Source organism: Rhododendron vialii, chromosome 1a (genome assembly GCF_030253575.1).
Source record: "Rhododendron vialii isolate Sample 1 chromosome 1a, ASM3025357v1".
NCBI lineage: Eukaryota > Viridiplantae > Streptophyta > Magnoliopsida > Ericales > Ericaceae > Rhododendron > Rhododendron vialii.
In genome coordinates, this window is record NC_080557.1 from 456,287 (window position 1) to 479,864 (window position 23,578).

Here is a 23,578-nt window from a genome sequence, read left to right on the forward strand (position 1 = left end):
GATCTGTTAAGCGGTGCAAAAAAAAAAAAATTATTTTTTATTTTCGTTATATTTGAGTTTGAAATTATCTTTTTTAAAAAAAAAAAAAAAGTTTAGAAAGAAACTGGAACGGGGCTGACACATGCAACGTTGCTTGCAGAAGTTGCAATGCCACCGTACCTGCTAGGCTGCTATGATCCTCACCCCGTGGTCCACGACCCCCGATTTCCTGAAGGAATCCAGATTCATTTGGGATCTCCATAATACGTATTTCTTCGATCTTCTACTACTACTACTAATATTTTTCTTCTTTACTAAAAAAAACCTCCTTTTGCCAATATTGCAACTTGCACTGTCTACTTCAGTTTATCTAGCTAAGACACAATTTATAACGTTATCATTAGTTACTATCACAACACCATCAACCATAACCGCTTGCGTGGCACTGTATGATTGGTGGTTGCAGAGTAGTTTTAGAGTGGTTGTTTTTCCATTATCAATCATGTAGTGCCACGAAGGCAGGTCTGTGGGTATGGTTAGTGTTGTGATAGAGTATCGTGTCCCTAGCATTATTCTTGCTATTACTAGGTTCATTAATCACTTCTTGGCTTCACCATTAATATTGTTTGATTAAGAGAATCCCCATATCATATACTGTATATTCAACCTCAAGTGGTTGGCCTAGCTAAATCACGTGTAAACATGGAAAAGACTATGTGAGGGGCTGTAAGAATTAAACGAGGTACACGCAAGCTGCCTGAAACACTACACATATTATCAGGAAAAAAAAAATCTACATCCTACTAAATATTGTTTCCGTCTCATTCATTGTGTGTGTTTGGATGTTTTAACTTAATCCACCCCGCTATCAATTCAAGTGGTTTGATCAGTACAGAAAACATTGGGCATTTCTTCGAATTTTTGTAGCAAATCCAATCAGAGCACATTGGGGCGAGCCCAAAGCCACAAAATGCCAATAGTTTGGGAAAATGACGGTCAATGACGTGTTTTGATAATTAATATCCGTCAAGAACATTTTCAGCATTAACAAATGTTCTCAACATATCCTTAGCGGGCATTAATTATCAAAATACGTCTTCGACCGTCATTTTTCCCAATTGTTTCCCAGGATAATCACATGGCCGGCCCACGACAAAGTAAATTGGGCCAACTCGACCCACAACAGTGATTGGCAGGCCAGCAGCAGCTCGTAATACTGCAATTTTTATTGATTTCCAAAAATCACAAAGACTGAAAAAACACGAGTGACGAAATAATCAAAAAAAATTAGAGAGAAGCCTTTTGAGAGGGAAAAACAGCAAAACACGTTCTTGGGGTGATGCTTTATTAATAAACCGCCAATTTTGTTCACCCAAAAGGAAAAAAAAAAAAAAAACTTAGTCTTGGTTGTTGAGTTATACTGGACAATTCTTTGTTAGCTCGTCTCTGCCAATTAATACATTAACTTCTTGCTTTCATGTTAGTAATACTTGCCACTTATAAATTTACTTCAAGTACTAGTCTACCTCTCGAACTGGATCAACCTTAAAAGAACGTTAAGTACAAAAGCCATAGGTGGATAAGTCAATTACTGGTTACTTCCAAAAGGGTAGTAGTACTAGTTTAATATGCAACTTAAAATCAAATATAACTACACTTAGTTGAAACCGAATATACCACGTTGATTTTGGTGATGAGCCAAATGTATCAGGTACTTGAACCAAATGCACCACTAATTTGTTGTTCTTTGCCTATCAAAAAAAGAATTTGTTGATCTTTGTGTTGAACCAAATGTACCATTTTATTCTAGCAAACTTGAAATCCAAAACACCACGTTTTGTTAAAGCCGAATATACCACATTCTTTTTACGGTAAATTACTCTCTTTTTAAAAAATTTGTTGAAACAATAACAATTGTTGACTAACAACCGATCTTAATTTGTATATACCATTTGTTGAAAAAGAATCTTTTAACAAATCTGAACTATTGAATTTTCCAACGTACAGGTCGAGCTTCGGATCATTTCCTCCCATTCAAAACAAACAACTTGGAAAGAGCAGAGGGCCTACTACCGATCCCACGAAACAAACACCCTGTACCCGAAAATACTTCTAAAAGAGACAAGTGGAAAACGTGGGGGTGATGATGATGAAAAGGATATTTGAGTGGGTGTGTGTGAGAGAGAAGAGAGAGAAACAAACCAATCTGATTGCCGCATCGGAATCCAACTACTCATCAATTGAGTCAGACTACAACCACAGTCCCGCTAGTGCGAAATATACCCATTACCCACTTACGTATCCTTCTTCCATTTATTACAGAACCCAAAACGACTCTCTCTCTCTCTCTGTGTGTGTGGAATCACAGCAAGCAGCCAATGGCGTTTGCTGCTACAATCTCTCATTGTTCGCGTAGCCTCTCGTCCAATGCATTTTCCCGTGATACCAATGCGTCTAAGAAGATACACCCATCAGCTCTTTCTCTCCCACATTGCTCTCGGATCTCCAAGTAAACCCCTTTAATCCCTTCTCGAAATGTAGCTGTTAGCTTGTTTTTTTAGAACATTTGGAGCAAAATAAAATACCCAATGCTATGTCTTTTTGTTGTAATCTCGTCTTTTGTTCAGCTGCGTGGAGTATGTTGTTGGCTGGTAGCTTTTAACATCCGAATTCCAATTTAGCTTTTGAATGTTTTCTTTGACGGCGTTGCATAGAATTTATTTGAAAGATCTTGTATAGCATGAATGTTGATTAATGGACGTAAGGGGAAACAGAACCCACAATTAGAATGCCAATATCAATGAGTAGAAATCTATAGGCATTAGTAAAGGAATAAAAGAAAATGACTAATTTGGGTACTTTTGTTGGGGAAAATTTCTTCCAATTTGCTGCCGACTTTGAATAGCGTATTAGCAATCCACAAACATGATACAATCATGGCCTGTTAATTTGATGAGACTAATAGTACAAGGATATATATAATCTAACACATGCAGTACTACTAGATTAATAGTGACCGGATTAATAATACAACACCCATGGTATTGTATATTCCATTTGTGGAATTATATATCCAAGGCATGTTTAATCAGAGTCGTAAATAATTTAATCAAACACCAGATAGTTTTACTTATCTTGGATTTGTGGTACAATTCAATCCTCATACAAACGGCCCTTTAAGTCAATAAGATTGGCGGGTTAATGCGTTTACCAGCACGAGGTTCTTTTGCAAGGTACTAGCTTGCACATATATTGTCCTCTTTATTTTTCATATTTTCCAGGTGAACTATGCTCTTGATGAGATTAAGCATTCAAAGACAATGTGAGGCTAATTTGGATTTATAAGATCATTGATCATGCACCCCATGCCCCACCGCTCTCATCTCATATTTCTAAACAACACATTCCATCCAGTTGTAGCCTTGTTAGTACACCCAAGCAAGGCCTGTAATTGGAAGTATGTACGGATCCTCTTTAAATCCCCAATTAGTTGCAGCTCTCCATGCCTTGCATGTCCTCAATGAGGAGCAAACTACAAGCATACTTTCTAGTCCTGTTTTATCACTAAAGCTCATTGCCTCATTGAAGATTCAGTCTGAAAGTTTGCCTTCACATTCTTTCCCTTCAAGCTTTTCTCTAGCACCTTAGAGAAAACAAAGTAATCAAACATTGCCGTTTTGTTGTTATTGTTTACAGCTGCAAAAGTTTGTCTGTTCTGCTTCATAAACCTTCAAGATCACTCTTGACAACAAATATCAACGAAGCTTTAGCACAAAATTATGGCCGTGTATAAGCCCTTGTAGACACCATGCTTCATCAAGTCTGATCCTAGAGCTATTAGATGGGTGCGCTTTTGCACTTGTCAAACACAAAGTGGCATTTCCCAGCGTTTGTAGTTCAGTTAGTCACCCTTAGTCAAGTGGTAAGGTTAGTGGCAATTATTACAGCATGTTTCAACATTCTTTTGATAGTTTCTAATGGCTCCTGTTTGGCATAGTGCTTTCTAGGAGTTATAATTCAAGCAATGTGAAAAAAACTTAAAAACTAATATCGTTTGCTTGAAGGCTTCATTGACAAATTTATGTGTTATTTCTTGCCGTCAATATGCCATTAGCTCTTACGTGTTCTGGAGGCTGTGCATGCGTATTTATGTGCAATTTGAATTTGCTATTGTATTCCATAACATGTTTTACAGCTCAATTCCTATTTGAATACTTGTTTAAAGGGGTTTCTTTTCTTTTTTTCATTTTCCCTATATTTTTAATGGGATGCACCCAGGTATTTCTGCATTGATTTTAATTTTTAGTTCACATGCACTTTTCTGTTGTTTATTTACTACTGAAGGTGTTAGCCTTGGTCTCTTGTTTCAGAATGGATTCTAGTTGTCATGGGACTATAAGGAAGTTGTCAACCTTTCACATTTGTGCTTCAGTTGCAGGTCCATTTTAATGCTATGCATCAGTTTCAAACTATGGTGTTGACAATTAACCATATCTTAGTGTATTGGATACTAACTTCACTGATGTTAGCATATATTCCTCCCACCATGTCAAATGACAGATGTTGTGCGAGAAACACCTATTGAAAAAGTTCAGCTTCCCAAAGGTGAAACCTGGTCTGTTCATAAATTTGGTGGTACTTGTGTGGGAAGCTCAGACAGAATACGGAATGTTGCGGAGATAATACAAAATGATGATTCAGAAAGAAAGTTGGTGGTTGTGTCTGCAATGTCTAAGGTGACAGACATGATGTATGATCTAATCGACAAGGCACAGTCCAGGGATGATTCCTATATAGCTGCATTGGATGCTGTTCTAGAAAAGCACAGGTTAACAGCACTTGATCTACTTCAAGTGGATGACCTTGCTAATTTCTTATCACGGTTACATCATGACATCGATAACCTTAAAGCAATGCTTCATGCAATATATATAGGTATCAAAACAGTTTTTGTTTGTATTTTTGTCTGATATGTCATTTTAGAAAGGTCTGTTGTTTTGTCAGGTAGGTTCAACCTCTTGCTAGGACAAAGAATCTAACATACTTCATTGGGCTGTATATTTAATGTACTGCAGCTGGTCATGCTACAGAATCTTTTACAGATTTTGTAGTTGGACATGGAGAGTTGTGGTCTGCTCAGATTTTGGCATCTCTTGTCAGGAAGGTGGTGCTTTGCTTTGTTGCTCTTGATTTTGGAGAATATGTGGGAGTTGTAATTTGAAAGTTAACTAAACAATAAATGTCTTCTCCAATGGTGCAGAACGGGACAGATTGCAATTGGATGGATGCAAGGGAAGTCCTTATTGTTAGTCCTGCTGGTTCTAACCATGTTGATCCAGATTACCTGGAATCTGAAAAAAGACTTGAGAAATGGTTTTCACAAAATCCATCTCGGACAATCATTGCAACTGGTTTCATAGCCAGCACACCTCAAAATATTCCTACAACTTTGAAAAGAGATGGAAGTGACTTCTCTGCAGCTATAATGGGTGCTTTGTTCAGGGCATGCCAAGTCACAATTTGGACAGATGTTGATGGTGTTTATAGTGCAGATCCCAGAAAAGGTTTGTTTCAACCTCTTGTTGGCAGATTTGAATTGCGTTAATGTTTCTTTCACTCGAACTAGTTTAGGACTTCTCTGTTCCAATGCCAACACTTGAAATCTCTCTCTCCAGATATATCGCTTTTATAACTAATCTGATGGCGGGAAGTACCTTCTGGTTGAAACTCTTAATAATTATGTTTTTTTTTTTTGTTTTCTATTGGAATGCTAATGTAATAACATCTCTTCTGCAGTTAGTGAGGCTGTGGTACTGAAGACCTTGTCTTATCAAGAGGCCTGGGAAATGGTGAACTTTTATATCCTTTTAGAACTGTCAAAGCTGCTGAGACTTGCTATTTCTCATTTTTAACTAACAAAACATTCTTCCGCAGTCATATTTTGGGGCTAATGTTTTACATCCCCGGACTATCATTCCAGTGATGCAGTACGAGATTCCAATTGTTATAAGAAACATCTTCAATCTCTCAGCGCCCGGCACAATGATATGCCGGTCTTCGGTCAATGAGTTGGAAGAGGGCCAAAGATTGGAATCTTCTGTCAAAGGATTTGCGACAATAGACCATTTGGCCCTTGTAAATGTCGAGGGGTGAGATTTTATTCTGATGATAATCCTGCTCGTTCCTTTGATAGTTGTACACTCACTCTTTTAACTTCCTTTCCCAAGTAAACTACACCTTGCACATTGTTTTTGCAGTACTGGAATGGCAGGTGTTCCTGGTACTGCTAGTGCAATTTTTGCTGCAGTGAAAGATGTAGGAGCTAATGTTATCATGATATCACAGGTATCTTTGTCATCCCATATCTGATCAAGGTTTTTCCTGCATTTGGAGTAAGATTTCATATGGTTGTTGATGGGTGCACGCAGGCTAGCAGTGAGCATTCTGTGTGTTTTGCCGTCCCCGAGAAGGAAGTAGGAGCTGTTGCTAAGGCTTTAGAATCTAGATTTCGTCAAGCTCTGGATGCCGGACGTCTTTCTCAGGTGGTGTAGTTTGAGTTGATAGAAATATAGAATTGCAGGAGCTGATGTTCTGTTTTTTATATAATGTTATCCTGGATTATTTACTTTTCTCAATCATGGTTATGAAGACTCTCTGAGTTGCTTTTGGCTTCCTTTACTTTCCTGTGATGGAGTTTGCTGATCTCGTATTTTGCACTAAGCGTGATAGAGCTGTCTTTTCTCAAATAGTGATTATGGTGACCTTATGAGATTAGAGTGGGTGGTGAGCTGTCTTTTAAAAAAATAATAAAATAAAAAGATTGGGTCAGGTAGATGCTAGACTTTTACTGAGAGAATTGGTGGATGGTGCTGTCACTGCCATCACATCGGTATTTTATATCCTCAGGCCAAGTTTGTTAGCTTATCGCTTTGTGAGGCAAAATCTGTAAGCATATCATTTCCTGCTATCCCAGAAGCTCATAATCTCAAACTTTTTGTCTCCTTTTTTTATGTTGAATTTGAGGGCATACATATAATCTTGTTTGAATGTCTTATCTGATGAGATTTCTATGTCTTCCTCAGGTTGCAGTCATCCCAAACTGTAGCATTTTGGCAGCAGTAGGCCAGAAGATGGCTAGTACTCCTGGAGTCAGTGCCACACTTTTCAATGCACTGGCAAAGGTTGGTGAAGTTGTTCTTTTGAACTAGTGTTACCTGAAGGTGCAGGCTACTGTCATCCGCTTGATTCATTCCATATATCGATTACATGGAAAATAAAAGTATGATTGACAAGTTGAGTGCAGTAAGCAAATGTCGGCATGATAGTGCACTCAATGTTGTACTTCCTGCACAACTAAAAGTAGACATTTTGTTTTGGGTGTTAATACCTTATGGTTGCATGTGTTCTTTAGTGGTGTATGCTTTATGGGATAACAAACGTTATCTTTCCTTCTTATGTGGCGGAAACAAATATATGCGTGTTTCTCATAAATTGCATGAAAAGCTCACAAATGTTTCTATACCGCAGGCCAATATTAATGTCCGTGCTATAGCCCAAGGTTGCTCAGAGTACAATATCACTCTAGTTGTCAAACGAGAAGACTGTGTGAGGGCCCTTAGAGCGGTTCACTCAAGATTCTATCTCTCTAGGACCACGATAGCAATGGGTATTATTGGGCCTGGACTGATTGGTAGCACCTTGCTTGACCAGCTCAGGGATCAGGTACACTATATTTCTTTACAAGTCACTGTTGCATTATATGTCTTATTATAGGTTCCCGTCTATGGAATTTGATCGAATCTAGGCAATACATGGTAATTGATTTAATTAAAGTGCACTTGTCTGATGTTAGAACTATGAGTATAGCAGCCAGCAGGTATTTGTGATTCAGGAATGCTTTTAGATTAAGTATCTAAAGCTGATGGGAAGCTTTTTATTTTAGTTAATGCTAGCCATGATACCAAGTTCACTTTGGCAGGCAGCAGTGCTCAAGGAAAAGTTTAAGATTGATTTGCGCGTCATGGGTATCACGGGCTCAAAGACTATGCTTCTGAGTGACACGTAAGTTAACAGGAACTGTTCTCCTTTCAAATAGTTGACAGCATAGTGTATTCTATACAAGAATAGGGGTAGCAAATAAGATGGTTTTCATAATCATAGGAAATTTTGTTCTTCGTTCTCTTTTTATTGTCGACATGGAAGGCCTGTTCTTGTATGCGATGTAATCAGAACATAACCTGTTTTGAATTTCAAACAAGTAGAGCGTTGGACTCTTCACTGAAATTGAGAAGTGCAAACAGAGTAATTATTCATAAGATTGCTCTTATGTAACCAACAAACAAATATATACATAGAATTGTAGAACTGTGTATAAATAATTACATCAATTTTAGCTTAAATTCAAGTATGACCAAAACAACACCACAATGATAACTCTTTTGTTTTTAATCTTCTTGTTGCCACTTTTCTTAGTTTCCCTTAGCTGTTAGTTTTTGGGTAAGTATGGTCCGTTTTCCATATGTACCTTTTCTTGAATTGAGTTTTTCTTTATCAAATTAGAATTGGTAGAAGAATAAGAAGAGATCTTTCTGTCAAGCATTACAACCCTGAACTCTTTTTTTCTGGTTGCAGAAGTATTGACTTAACTAAATGGAGAGAACTTCAAAAGGAGAAAGGAGAAGTCGCTGACTTGGAGGAATTTGTTCGAAATGTGCATGAGAATCATTTTATCCCAAATACTGTGTTGGTAGATTGTACATCAGATTCTAGCCTTGCAAGCCATTACTGTAACTGGTTACGAAGAGGAATCCATCTTATTACCCCAAATAAAAAGGCAAATTCAGGACCGCTTGATCAGGTAATATTACTTGATCTGGTTACATTTTATTTTCGTGATTTATTACCGTTGGTTACTATTTTAAGTAAAGCATTATTGCTAGCTTTGAAGCATCCTTTTCTCCGGTAAATGTTCTAGCCTCTTTTTTTTTTTTTTTTCCTTCACCAGCAATGATGCGCCTCATTTACTAAATAACAAAAAATTGGGGTCAGTTTATTTTGCTTTCTTTTTTCTACAACTCTGGGCATCCATGACATGGAGTATTATCCACATACCAGTATTTGAGGTTGAGAGCTCTTCAACGGAAGTCCTATACGCATTACTTCTATGAAGCTACTGTTGGAGCCGGTCTTCCAATCATTAGCACTTTACAAGGTCTCCTTGAAACTGGGGATAAAATACTGCGGATCGAAGGCATTTTTAGGTTAGTCGTACTGACTTGTCTACTAGAAAAACTGATGCTGATAGAAATTGATCAGTTAGGCTCTCCAAATAATTAAAATACATTACTCATGTTCGTAGTGTTCGTAATTTTCATCAATTTTTCTTACCCTAAGATTTACTGATGCAGTGGGACTCTGAGTTACATTTTCAATAACTTTATTGGAACGCGAGCTTTTAGTGAGGTGGTGGTAGAGGCAAAAAAGGCAGGTTATACTGAGCCTGATCCGAGGGATGATTTATCTGGAACAGATGTAGCCAGAAAGGTAACAGGCGCTAACCTTGTTTCATGTATTTGATAATTGTTAACATGAGCCTGTATGTGCTTCACACTTCAGATAGCTCTTTAATTAGTAAAGATGTCTACCATTTGTATTGAGAAGTGCGAATACTATTCTAAAAAAATGTGTGTCAAGAGAAAGCAGTTGTGAGCTAGCTTTATTGTAATTAGATGGTCAATTGGTATCGAGAAGGAACAAAAAAGGCAAAAAGGAAAAAAGAAGAGAAAACTTGATGACTGTCTATGTACCCTCAATCTGGATATTCTTCTTTTTTTTTTTTGGGGGGGGGGGGGGACAAGTGAGATATGTTCCTACAAATAAAAGTGTTTTGATATTTCAGGTGATAATTCTTGCCAGAGAATCTGGTCTAAAGCTAGAACTCTATGATATCCCTGTTCAAAGTCTTGTGCCAGAGCCATTGAGAGTAAGATAACGTTGATTTCCAATACATACTGTACTTCTTTGTTTGGTGGGTTTGTCTCTAACTTCATGTTCTGATTATTTGTTTCAGGGCTGTGCATCAGCTGAGGAATATCTCAAGCAACTGCCTCAATATGACCATGATATGTCTAGGAAACGTAAGGATGCTGAAGATCAAGGGGAAGTGAGTTTTCTGAGACACTATTTTTGTATTAAACCTCCTAGTGATAGCTTTCCATTCTTATCCACAACATAACTCGCAGATATTATAAAGCATACTCCGAAAAAACCAATGGTGAAGAAACCAATGAAGCTAGTTTGTTTCTTATGAGGTCCAAACATGCTTCTGGTTCATTGTGCTATAATAGCCTGCATCACATAAGAATCAATTATTAGAATCCCCTTAAGCAGCAGTTCAACAATAATAGCTCACTGAGTTCTTTAGTCTATGCATAATGTTGAATTCTCATTTGGAAGTTGTTTTTTTTTAAAAGTATTTGTTTCTCTTTTCACGAGTTTGTGACATTTGAAGGTGTTGAGATACGTTGGGGTGGTGGATGTTGCTAATAAAAAAGGGACGGTTGAATTGGGAAGATACAAGAAAGATCACCCGTTTGCGCAGCTTTCAGGGTCCGACAACATCATCGCGTTCACCACTGAAAGGTACAAGCAACAGCCTCTGATAGTCCGTGGGCCTGGTGCTGGTGCCCAAGTCACGGCCGGTGGGATCTTCAGTGATATTCTACGGCTTGCATCGTATCTCGGCGCCCCATCATAATAGCAGTGTTCTTTAGCCGTGACCAATTTGGTAGAGTATCTTTCTTCTTGTTCCAAGCCCCAGGTCTCACTCATGTTTCAGTCTGTCCGCGTTTGTGGAGGTTGTGCCTTGGCGTTTGTCGGTTAATTAGTCCTTGTATTAGCCTCTGCAGTCTTAACTGTGTTCTTGGCTGTAATTTGCTTAGCTTACGTGGGAAATGCCATATATTGCAATACTAAAATAAACCGAATTGGAAAGAGGTGAAGCATATTTTGCTAATGCTCTTGGGAAGCCAATGGAAATGGAAGGTGGCACTACTTTAACAAAGAGTTTGATTCAGACTGGTTTTTGAAGTTGTGGAGAGAGAGAGAGAGAGAGAGAGAGAGAGGTGAATGATTTAAATCCTTTTTATGACGGGGGTAAATAGATAGATATTTTTGAAAAGGGCTAGGTAAAAGTTTATTTTATTTTTTTTCCCTTTTTGGTAGGATTAGGAAGATCCGTAGATGAATTATAGATTTTCCGGTAAAATTTATGTTGAAACTTTCTGTCATCCAAAAAGGAATTATGGAAGAATTTCTTTCTACTTACTTTTATTCTGACAAATTAATGGTTGAAATGGAATGTAGGAATTTTTTTCCCTACAACTACAATTTAAATGTTGTTATAGCCTCAGCTTTCCGCTTTCCATTTTCCAAGGCATGCATGTTGTCATTTTATATGAAGTAAAAATATTTAATGAACAATAATAAGATTGATTTCAATTATCAAACACTTTTTCTCTAATTCCAAACGCTTAACTTCCCCTCACAAATCACAAAATGTAGGGTTGATAAATTAATTAGGGTACTTGAGTTAGTGTTCATTCGTTAAAAGCTTGTTCAAAATAAAATTGTCACATTAAATAATTAAGAGAATTGATATTCATACTTTTTTTTGTTGTTGTCAACACTCCTTTTTTCTTTTTCTTTTTTGTCTTTTAACAAAAAAAAATATACACTTTTAATACTAAAAAAACAAAAAAGAAGAGCGTGAATTAAAAAAAAAAGTGTGAATATCAATTTCCATAATAAAGCTTAAACAATTTTTTTTTTTGAAACTGGTTAAATTTTTAAACAAAGTTTTTACAAATTACTACGTAATAAAAAACTTTCAAGCCACTCAGATTGGCTCGTGTTCAACTCAATCTCGGACGAGATCCCTGAATTGTCTCGCAAAGCTTGAAAATGTTTTGGAACAGTTAACATTCAAACCAAGCTTGAATTCGTTAATCGCCCCTGCGGAAATCATTAGTTCCAAGAAGCAGAGAGGGAGAGGGAGAATGAGCGAGTCGAGTATCAGGCTTTCTTCTTCAGCCTCTAAACGAAACTCCAAACGTCTACTCTTCGACAGGCGCTACGGTTGGATGTATGCTCTCTCTCTCTCTCGTGTGTGTGTGTATTAATTTTATTTGCTGACTTTTAATTTGTGCAGTTTTGATGAATGGAAAGACCCAGCGGAGGAAGCCCTGGCAGGAGGCAGACAAATGTAAGTTTGCTTCTTCCAATTCTATCCTTATAACCCCCTGTTCATTTGCTGAACCTATAACGTTCCAGTTATTTGCTTCAAAATTCCTTGTTGTCTTTGACCGAAAAATGAAAACACCACTGTGGTAAAGCAAATTCTGCACTCAACTCTGTTAGGGCCTGTTTGATTAGCTGGATTTGACATGCAATTGAACTCTTAACATGGACTTTATTTGTTTGGAATTGATTGTTGAATTATACATCCTCAGCCTACGAATCACACAAAAGTTGTATAAAATGTAAGATACTGCATGTAATATTCATAAACCCCACGTACTCATCTTTCGTTGGTAGTCTGATGAATCAAACATGGAGTCCGATGGGTAAACATAGAGAGAAAAGATGACGAGGAAAGAAAAGATTGTGGTTTCCCATCTGGGTAAGAAAGGAAACTAATTGATTGTGGTGTCTAGCTATGATGCTGGATGAGTAAGATAGCAAACCAAGTGAGATTGGTGAAATATCTCTTTCTTCTTTTGTATGTTGTTACGCAATCCTAGTATATTCTGCAAAATCGTGACTAATCGTCACCATACTCCCACCAAATCTCCTGATTTTCTTTTTTGGAGAAAACAAAATTGGCGTAATAGCAGCAAACTTTTCCTCACCCCTTTTTAGTTTTTACTTTTCACCATTTAGTACATAAACATAAGAGAGTTAATCTCTCTCGTTTTTCACCAAATCAATCACACCAAACGGGCTGTTAGACCCACTCGAGTGATAATTAGGCTTGATGTGCATATTATGAAGTTATCATGTGAGAATTAATGTGGCATACTTCGTTTTATTTCGCACAGGTTTTGCATTGTGCCTGTATCAAAAGCTTGGTTTTGTATGGCTTCTCAATGGGTAAGATCAGTTCTTTATTATGTTATGACTGTTGCCGATAGCTTTACTGTACTTTATTGTTCTTGCTCGCCATTAGCTTTACTATTTATGCTTCTCAGGGTACACTTTACAGACTAGTTGATGCTGATGGGTTTAAGTTGACATAGTTGATGGATGCAGTATTTTCTTTTGGTCAATTTATCGTATTTGAATTGTACATTTTAGATTTTCCTACCATACTCAACAAACTGAACGCTTACATGTTACTTCGAATTCTCTATGGTGGCCGATTGTTCTCTGTTTCCTTGATGTTGGGAGTGTCATTTGTTATGTTGTATGTTCCACTGGCTTTGTATAGGTCGCTGGTTTTTTTTGGTTTTTTTTTGGGTGCTCTTTGGGTGACAAACCACATATTTTGGATATGTAGATCACAGTGTAGTGCTCAACTGCTGCAGTTAAGCTGCATTCACTTGATCTAGATTTAATTCATAAATTGAAACTTGAAGAGGGGAAGACAAGAACCCATTCCTTGGGGACGTAGGCAGCTATCTAAGTTCTACATGGTGCACCAAGAATATGAGGAGACGCTGGGTCTCCCTTATGTGTCTGATTGAGTGAGGAGTAGTGGTATCTGGTTTGTGGGGTTGTTACTATGTGCTGGGCACACCATGCGATATTAGTAACCATTTTCTTGTGTGTGTGACTATAAGCCTTGGGTGAGCAAGGCATAAGGTGCTGGGCACCATTTTTTTCTTCTGTCGTTGCAAGCGTTTGCTAAGTTTTCTTTACGGAATTGGACTATATCCACGTTTTTCAGCCTTTCTTGCCCTCTTAGCTCCTCAAAAGTTAAAATTGAACTGTTTAGTTTTATTTTAAATGTAAATTTAGCTCCTTGTCATACTGTGCAAGCTAGGAGTTGCCTTGCACCTACTGAACCTGGGTTTAGAATCTTTCAAAGTACTACAGTTGTTACCAATTGATTACATACTGATGAATATTTTTGCTTACAAATTCAAACACGGTTTGTGTTATTCTTTTGTCCTGCTTAATAACGTGCTCATAACAAAGAGAATCCTCACTTGTTTTATCTATGTTTCTCCACAGATTAACCTTGTCGGAAGCTCCACAGTTGAGGTTATTAAAAGACCAGAGTTGCTCTCACCTCAAATACTGCAATCAAATATCAACAACCAACTGCAGAAATGTATTTCTTTCATACAAAAGCCAGAATTCAACTTATTTTCTTTATTAACATGGGAGCTGATTGCTTCAATGTCTCATCCAGATCCGAAAACCAATGAATCACAAACCGGTTAGCAGTAGTTGACTCTTCATTACTTACCTTTCGTCTTATTAATTTATCATTCTTGTTTGTAGTGCTTGTAACGTATTTGTGGATTCTTATTGGCTCAACTCAATATCACTACTGAATCATCAATCTTATCTGTTTCACTTATTGCCGAGCCAGAGTAGTTTCTTTCTTATTTCCTTATCTAGCCCTTGTAGCATCAAGGTAAATAGTTGATTGATGGAAAATGAGACAGATTATTTCTCGAGGGAATGTGAAGAGGAGTTTGAACTACTGGCACCTGCAATTGCCATTGGGCTTGTTCTCTTATTTACCGGTGTTTAGACCTTCGTACTCTTTGCCATTGAATTAAATTAGATGGATTTCCCTTCAAGTCTTTTGGGCTAGTTATAGTAGTCTTCGTAGGCATTTGTTTTAGTTACGAACTTATGAGGTTCTTTATGTTGTCGATTGTTTCGTTAATTGTTGTCAATTGTTTTGTTAATTGAGTGGTCGGACAAAGCTTTTAAGACCTCAACCCTTGTGCAATCTTTATGTGTTGGGTGCCAAATGTACTCGTTTGACTAGGCGATAAATGCATCTAGTTGAGTCAGGTTCAACTCGATTGACTAGGTGAGAAATACGTCGGTATTGTTCGTGGTTGACGTTTAAACTTATTACGTTCATAACGTATTCCTAAGTTCGTAATCTCAGCTTCTTTGTTTATAGTTTTCAGAAACTTTTGCGGATTTCTCTTTAGAAAATTTGTAGGTTACGGTGTGTGTGTGTGTGTGTATATATATATATCGGAACGGTTCAATGGACACCCTAAAAAAACACCTAAAAAAACACCCATAATCTCAATCTCATAGTTCCCGATCAAATTTTTATGATCCGAACCGTTCAATGTGTGCAGAATGTGATTTTAAGGGTACCCGCAAGAAATTAGCAAAAAAAATGACCGGGAAAGGTTTGATTTGAGCAGTTTTTATTTGAACCGTTCAATAAAAAACTGTTCGAAACTGTTCGGATCAAGTCCTTCCCGGTCATTTTTTTTGCTGATTTCACACGAGTACCCTTAAAATCACGTTCTGATCACATTGAGCGGCTCGGATCATCAAAATTTAATCCGGAACTATGGGGTGTTTTTTTAGGTGTCCCCGGAACCGCCCAGTATATATATATATATATATATATATATATATATATATATATATATATATATATATATATATATATATATATATATTTCTCTTTTTTCCCCTAGAAAGAACTCATCTTTTGCGAAATATTAAGATGATGAAGTAATTTAGGTTGACAAACAAATACAGTAAGAAAACGAATTTTGGTATTTCCAAATTCTCAAAAAATCTTTTTTGGGCTGACGTAGGAAGAAAAAGAGAATGATGAGTCAGATATCTATCGATCTTTGAAGCAATTTTTTGAGGTCTTACGTAAAATTGATTTTTGTGGGCACTGCCAATAGTGGAGGCAATCAATATGGGCCCAGTGGAGTTCAGTTTTTTTTTTTTGGCATCAACTGATTATATTGCCTCGTATTTTACCTAAACAAGTTAGCTAAGTGAAACTCTTTCCATTGTTAGAGCAACTACGATATTTCTCTACTTAAAATACACGAAAGTATTTCTGTTTTAGTTGTCCACTTATTGATTTACACACATTAACATTGCTCTATTTCAAGGGCGACGAATGTAACCAACGGGGTTCCCACTCATTGTAGAATGTTCATTTGCAACTACCTGTCCTGACTAGGGTCGTCGCAATAGGACGCTCTTGTGAGTTAATCACTGCCTAGGGGAGAATAGTCTAGCTGACACCATAGCCCTACCAATGTGCGAGTGGGACCAAGGGCTCTCTACACAGGTCTAGAAATCCTACAACTTGCAAGTGGGATGCGAACTCAAGATCGTGTGGGAGGGAGGGTATTTCACCCCAGCTCCTTAGTCATCTCGACTACCACCTTGGTTCACCTCGGTTGTGAAGTGATTGAGGATGCAACATTCTTTGTTTGGTTGGTCGAATTTGGCATTTTCACCGATTGCCATTCCAACCAGTGACAGGGCATTTCAACTACTATAAAAAAATTTTTTTTTTAACAAAAGAAGAACATCATTTCATATATTAGAAAGGAAATACAGCGAGTTAATCATGATACAAACCAACAAAAGCAACATATAAAAAAGCACATAGTCTAAATGCCTAAATGTAGAAGAACCATCCAAAGTCGTAGCATGCAGATGTATCTAAAGTTGCGAAAACAGCCAATGCTAAAACACCAATAGAAGAAACTGGAAAGAGATCCTAATATAGGAAGAGACCAAACTACTACTCAGTATAAATTAAACAAAGAATCGGTGACAAACCCAATGGGTGATCAATTGATGAACGATAACATGATTGCATACGTGAATAAAGATCTATACATACAGACAGGTATATACATACATACACATGCATATATATGTTTGATAGTATTGACAATGAAATTACTATCATGCAATATGCTTAAAACACGAAAACTCAATACGCCTAAAACATTAAAACATAAAACTTACATTATGGATGAAAACATGAGAATTAATGAGGCATGCCAAAGAGCAAGATTACCATGGCCCACTAATTTGCGTCAAATCAAATGGGCATGTCTGTTTGAGAGTCTTGAGACAAGAATTCATTTACTTTTTGTCTATTTCTATGATGAAAGGTTTGCTAATTGTTACATACTATAAATCATCACCACCAACACTCAGTGAACACAAATAAATAGAAAAATCCGAAACTTGTCTTCCATTCAAAATGTTAAAAAAGCACACATATTTATGGATCTCGTGTCTGTTTCTGGGACCCTTGTGGTCTTCATTCATTGCCCTCCCCATGGGGACAAATCCTTTTCTCTCTCATCTCATATCATATGATAGATAGAGACACACCATCATTCACCGTGTATTGCTTTCTACACCATCTTCCCTTATACGTAAAACCTTTCATCATACCTACCTTTCTTCAAACACATTTCTTGGTAAATAAAAAAACCACAAAAAAAAAAGAAAAGAAGAAGAAGAAGAACATTTCCCAGTTTTTGTTCAGAGCAATTAAACTACCCTTAGCCCACACACCAAGTGAACTGAACAGTACTATATTGGGTAATTCTGGAAATGCACACATACTTTATGGACCTGGCTTCTCTAAAATCTGGATTTGGATGGCAGGATATGCGATCCCATCTCGACTGTTTATTTCCATAATTAATGGCCAAGGTCTGTGAAAGATTCCTACACGTAAGAATTTGTCAACAAATCTAAAACCATTGAAAATATTTTTGGACGGCTGCTGAAGAAACCGGATTGATGATTAATCTTCATGTGCGATGCCGTCTGTCATGCTTTTGGCATGCAACCGACTGACGCCGTTACATCATCAGTAACATTCCCTTTGCAGACCAATGCCTTAAGCAGACACCATGTGCTCTTCCGGCCGTTTGTCCGGCTAACCGGCTTCTTTCCCCCGCTGTCAAGTGGCTGAAACATAGTCGCTGCCGGAGCCCTGCGAACCTGCCTATTCTTAATATCTCTCAGTTCCATCTCCGGCCGGAACCTGAAACTGCCAAACATCAGGACATACCAACGAGGTTTCAACAATTTCGAATTATCAGCCCTCCCGATGGACTTAACGGATGAATTTTGACGTAACTTTTGGTAATCTACAGAGCAACTGTTGTGAACTGGTCCGGCGGTTTTTGGACTGTTCCAGTGAGATGACGATGTTAACTCGGACAACGATTCCCATCGCCGGTGGTGGTGGAAGTTTCTCTGTTCACCGTCGTCTCTAAAAGTCATTCTATGACTTTCGGACCGTCGGTGTTTGATTGACGTTTGATGTTCTTGTTGTTTATGGAAGGGAATGAGCTTACCACATAGAATGATGTCATCGGCGTGAGAGATATCTTTGTTGAGGTTGTAGTTGAAGAACTCGAAGAAGTCGCTTGATTGATGATCATCGTGATCATGATACGTGGTGGAGTTCTGATCATTGCAGTTTGTTTGATTGTTATTCGCTGTGATTGGAAAATCACTGAGAGATATTGCATCTTCTTCATCGTGGGTATCATCAGAAATATTGCTGTTATCCTTCATTTCAGAGAGAGAGAGAGAGAGAGAGAGAGAGAGAGAGAGAGAGAGAGAGAGAGCAGGGGGCTGATCAGTTTTTTCAGAAATGGTACTAATAAATTTGGAAGGGATGAATAGTTGTTGTACAGGGCAAACTAAACCATACGTGTAGATGAACTTTATGGCTATTTTAGATAGGAAAAAGATCGATACCCTCCAACAGCCTCGCTATAGCTTTGTTTACAATATAGGAGTATTTTCTTTTTATAGATATTTGCTTAGGCACTACACTATTTATTAGTACAAGTCAATTGCATACTTTTTATATTTTCTCTCTCTTGCTCTCCTATTATATAAGAGCTAAGCTGTACTTGAAGAATGAAAAAAGTGACAGAAGAAAAAAGAAAGTAACCATATTTAATTTATAGAATAATAGCTGAAATAGACAGGATTCTTGAAATGTTGGTAGCTAAATTGACTAGCTATAAAAAGTAAAATATTAAAGATTGTACTAGGCAATTTACATCGTTCGTCGAATTTATAGTTCATATAAAAAAAATTAACTTTACCGACTTAGGTAAAGAATTCGATTTTGGGAATAAATTTTCAGATGAACGTTTCTCACTCTTGTAACTACAGATATTCAATTGATCGAACAAACTTTAGGCAATTGTATTACCTATTGACAAGATAAACATAATGAACATAGGAGAAATAAGAAGGTTCATATTTTAATTAAAATGAAGTGGTTCTCATGTGAAAAGGACTCTGTGTTAAAATAACTTAGGCCATATAATTTATCAGAATATGACTATTCATCTGTGAGCGTGTGAATACGTGGTGTTATATGGGTCCGTCCCTGCAGGTCTATGCTTTAATTTCATACCCGACAACTTCTAGAACACAAGAAGACACAAACGAGCGTACACATTGACTTAGTTTTTTTTTATAAAAACCCTCAGGTAAAATGCACCCTTGAAAACCGACTTATAAGGGAAGGGTGTCTAGGAGTTTATATGCATATGGCCAAGCTCATACTTAGCCGATGTGAGACATTAAGATCGTAACATACAATCACGCTTCGCAACCGACGTCCACGGCGGCCCACTCTATTAACACTGACCCGATGGTAGCCCTTTCTCTTTTTTTGGCGGCTCTACCCACCTATCAGTATTCAATACATTTAAGAATTTTAATCCGGCCTATAGGTCACCCCCTCCGCGGGTCGAATTGCAACGTGGCGATTGACTCTGGTACCAATAATACAAACCCTTGGATGGGTAGAACTCACCTTTAAAAATTGGCTTACAAGGAGAGAGTGCTCAGGAGCTTATATGCACATGGCTAAGCTCATACTTAGCTGATGTAGGACATTAGGATCATAACAATTTTTAATAACTCAGGTATTCGGACCAATTTACACACATTTCAACTGTTCATGGGAGACCAATTCCGCTGCCAACTTGCAGGGATCTCAATGAAAACCAAAACATTAGTAATACTCTATCTGGACTGGCCCCATGGTAAAGGCAAGGATAAATGGGGAAGTCTTTCTAGAACTAGGTCGACATCTAAAGATCACTCAATTTTCAAAATTAACATCTTGGACTTTTTCCTCTCGATCTGCAACCTTAAGTCTTCGTCAACCATCGTTCGATGTCTCCAGAGCCTTGCCGACCCTTGTCTTAATTACCACCTTCTTGTTAGTTTATCATAAATTTCTCATCAATGAGATATTTATTATAAATTCAACAGCCATAAAATCATCCTATTAGTTTTGAGTTGTTATTAATTTATCGTAATTTACTATTGTTATTGCATTAGTTTTATGATAAATTTAACACATTTGTGATAAAATTGCAGTCGTATACTAATGTAATGAGCTTTTAGACTTATATGTGATCCATTTTTCATGAATTAATATTTTTTTTGCAATAAATTTACAACATTTTCTTATCAGATGTTATTAATTTATCATAAAGCAACTACGACCATTTTCTAAGAACTCTAGAGCATAAGATTAGAAATGAAGAACTTCCCAAAAATAAATCAAAAAATGATTCACAGAATATAGTGTTGGCATCACCCCATAATTTTGATGTTACCTAATTCATTGAAGATGATCATATATAGAACAAGTAACACTTTATTTCACAATCTATTAGTTATGTCTTCCAATATAAATTAAACTACTCATCTACAAAAAATTTGTGCATCTCTGAAGATTTATTTGCAATTTTGATTTCTTACATTTCTGGGTGTCTTTAATTTGAGCAGAGCTTTGGCCTACTCTGGATGCATCTCCGACCGCATGCGCCAAATCTTATGCGGCAAGCGTAACGAGACTAAATTTGACTATGGTATAAGTCAAATGTGCTTTATTTTATTTTTTCTAACCGTTTGGAGTTTTTTAAGAAGTTCAAAATAATCTAAGATACATGTAATTAAGTATAAAACAATTTTAACCTGTTGTTGTTTCACATCCGACCAGAGTGCATCGCCGGCCCCCATTCATTTGACAATTTCAAACACTCTGTGACTTTCTTTTCAAAGTCATTTTTATATTTCTCCTGTAATACTTGGTTGTTATCGGTCTCTCCCCAATGCCAATAATTAGCTTTACGGTGGGATTGTAGCTTTCAAAGATACTTTAAGATGGAAAATTCTATGTATCCCGAAAGGGTACCTAGAAATTACTCCGAATTTAAAAATCGATAGTCCAGATTGACTTTAAGTGAATCTGGACTATTGATTTTCAAATTCGGGATAATTTCTAGGTACTCTTTCGGAGTACCTAGCACTCCTCCTTTAAGATCTCTAGATTTGAAGTCCAAAAGGTTGAAGAAGGTGTTTTATAAGGAAGGGAGGTTGGAGGTTAAGAGGTTAGATGTTACTGTCGGTCTTGTTCAAGGCCTCTAAACGAAGGCCACGTGTTGGCATTTGGTTAAGGGGGTGACTTGCACAGTTGCACTGCAAATGGAACACTAATTGATCAGCACTGTTGCGTGATGGCATCATCGGATTCTAGGTATTAAATATGATCCACCTTCAATCTCATGCGTGATGGTATATATCACACTGCTTCAAATCCCTGGGGAAAAGAAAACTAGGAGTGCTCGCATTTTAAGGCAATTTTATTTGATCGGATATGAGCCTCAGCTTGAATTACGTATCCAGAGGAATCACATCTTCGATGTTTTGTTAAAATCCTTCCGATCCACCTCAAACATGCACTGGATATATAATCGCACAAAATATGTAATATACGTATTATGAAATGTGGTATTAATGATCTCATGACTATGAGTCCTGTAAAATTACATACTATTCTGCAAGGAGATTATCTCTCTCTTGACTATGAGTCCTTACCAATCAAAGAGGCCCTAGGATATATACATGTTGAATTGCAAATGATTTTGGGCCATGACCAATTTCAGGATTATGAAACTCAAAAGGGAAGGCCAAGCCGAAATACATATCGATAAAGTAATGCTAGGAACATTAGATAATGTAACAACTCATACACTACATGTAATTCTGTCGTAATTATTTCAATGAAGAGTGTAATACGTGGATGGACTCATTCATTGAGGCAGCATCGCATACACATTGTAGTACATTAACTAGTGTCTCGATTTTTCTTCATATCAATATCCTAAACTAGTTAGAATTTGGGAAAAAAACCAAAATGGTCCCTGTAGTTAAGTGCTTGTGTCAACTTGGTCCCTGTAGTTGTAATTGACTCGATTTACACTCTGTACTTTCCATTTTGTTTCAATTTGGTCCGATTGCTAACTGTCGTTAGTTCGCCGTTAGTTCTTTTAAAACAAGACAAAAATAAGCCAATAAAGACAAAAATAAGTCAATAAGCCAATTTTTTTGTCTTTATTAAAAAAAATGGATTTCGATGGTAATTTTTTTACTTTTTAGGTTCCTCTCGTCATAACGAAGCAATAATCTCCGAAAATTGACAAAAAATTAACAAATGCGAAAAAAATTGAATAAGGACAAAAAATAAGCCATTTGACTTATTTAGCCGAACAACCCATGAGTTCATGTAATATTCTGACTTTTGGATATGGTTCTTTATCATGTTGTGACTTTTTGACATGGTTCTATATGCATTTTTAGTACTATGCAGAAAAATAAGACATCTCAGTATTTGTTCACAAGTTGAACAGGTAGACAATACCAGTGGTTATGTTACCTCATGGCTGATCATAAAAATGCTGAATTGGAGGGCAATTTTTTGCAGAAAACTATGACCAAATTTCTTCTCAAGTGCCTCCTTATCAATAGAGAATGGAAGAATGAGTTGTGTTTTGGTTCAAAGGTATATTAGGTAGGCCTGTGCAAAAAATCCGTTCACCCGCGGACCCAAACCGACCCGACTCGAAGGGTCTCAGGCGGGGTCGAACATGTGGTTCGGAAGAGTACAGGTTTATTTTCTGTTAAAAATCAGATTTTGGTTCGGGGTCCGGGTTGGTGTGTTTCTTACCCGACAAGACCAATTCATAAAGATTAATTCAATTTTTGGTCGGACCCAACACGACGTAAAGAATCGGGCTCGCGGACAGTTCTTACACCTTTTCGATTCGATTTGCGGGCCTAAAACATTTGTTACCCGACATGTTTGGTCGAGTTCGGGAGCAAACCCGACCCGCCCGAACCGTGCACATCCCTAATATTAGGGCAAGAGGGGAATGAGAGAATTGCTATTTTAATCCCAAAAAAGGGAGCCATTTGATTTTGATATTGAAAGGACTAACGGCGAACTAACGGCGGTTAGTAATTGGACCAAGTTGAAACAAAATGAAAAGTACAGAGTGTAAATCGAGCAAATTACAACTACAGGGACTAAGTTGACACAAACACTTAACTACATGGACCATTTCAGTTTTTTCCCCTTAGAATTTCTACACAAGCATCTAAGAAAGTTGAGTTCAAAATACCAATGACAAAGACAAAACATACATATTCTTACTTAAAGTGTTTTTAGTTCTCACTTTTCATTCCTTTCCTCATTATTCTTTTTTCCTTACCAAACCCAAACTTT

At 37.3% G+C, this 23,578-nt stretch overlaps 3 protein-coding genes across 5 annotated transcripts; 2 read left to right on the top strand and 1 right to left on the bottom strand.

Annotated features, from left to right (window-relative positions):
• Positions 1–2,159: 2,159 nt before the first annotated feature.
• LOC131326290 (bifunctional aspartokinase/homoserine dehydrogenase, chloroplastic-like) lies at positions 2,160–11,041 on the top strand. Of its 2 annotated transcripts, XR_009199965.1 has the most exons (19): positions 2,178–2,488; positions 4,350–4,417; positions 4,540–4,914; positions 5,055–5,143; positions 5,240–5,543; positions 5,776–5,828; positions 5,914–6,128; positions 6,237–6,324; positions 6,408–6,521; positions 7,062–7,160; positions 7,507–7,701; positions 7,958–8,040; positions 8,611–8,836; positions 9,094–9,239; positions 9,387–9,522; positions 9,878–9,961; positions 10,049–10,141; positions 10,490–10,817; positions 10,884–11,041. XR_009199965.1 is itself a non-coding variant. In XM_058359032.1 (18 exons), exons 1-18 carry the CDS (start codon positions 2,358–2,360, stop codon positions 10,733–10,735), a joined length of 2,745 nt encoding a protein of 914 aa, XP_058215015.1. In that variant the 5' UTR covers positions 2,160–2,357; the 3' UTR covers positions 10,736–11,041. The 2 variants fall into 2 exon arrangements, 1 of the variants encoding a protein (XP_058215015.1); XM_058359032.1 differs by having other exon boundaries at positions 2,160–2,488; positions 10,490–11,041.
• An 837-nt stretch (positions 11,042–11,878) lies between these two features.
• Positions 11,879–14,563, top strand: LOC131326303 (uncharacterized). 2 transcript variants are annotated; one of them, XM_058359045.1, is made up of 5 exons: positions 11,885–12,121; positions 12,188–12,241; positions 13,077–13,128; positions 13,227–13,299; positions 14,212–14,348. In XM_058359045.1, the coding sequence occupies exons 1-4, from the start codon at positions 12,036–12,038 to the stop codon at positions 13,272–13,274; spliced, it is 240 nt and encodes a 79-aa protein (XP_058215028.1). In that variant the 5' UTR covers positions 11,885–12,035; the 3' UTR covers positions 13,275–13,299; positions 14,212–14,348. The 2 variants fall into 2 exon arrangements, with proteins under 2 accessions (XP_058215025.1, XP_058215028.1); XM_058359042.1 differs by lacking the exon at positions 13,227–13,299 and having other exon boundaries at positions 11,879–12,121; positions 14,212–14,563.
• A 2,563-nt stretch (positions 14,564–17,126) lies between these two features.
• LOC131323480 (uncharacterized) lies at positions 17,127–18,743 on the bottom strand. Its single transcript, XM_058355301.1, has one exon. It carries the CDS (start codon positions 18,547–18,549, stop codon positions 17,794–17,796), a length of 756 nt encoding a protein of 251 aa, XP_058211284.1. The 5' UTR covers positions 18,550–18,743; the 3' UTR covers positions 17,127–17,793.
• Between the last annotated feature and the right edge of the window lie 4,835 nt (positions 18,744–23,578).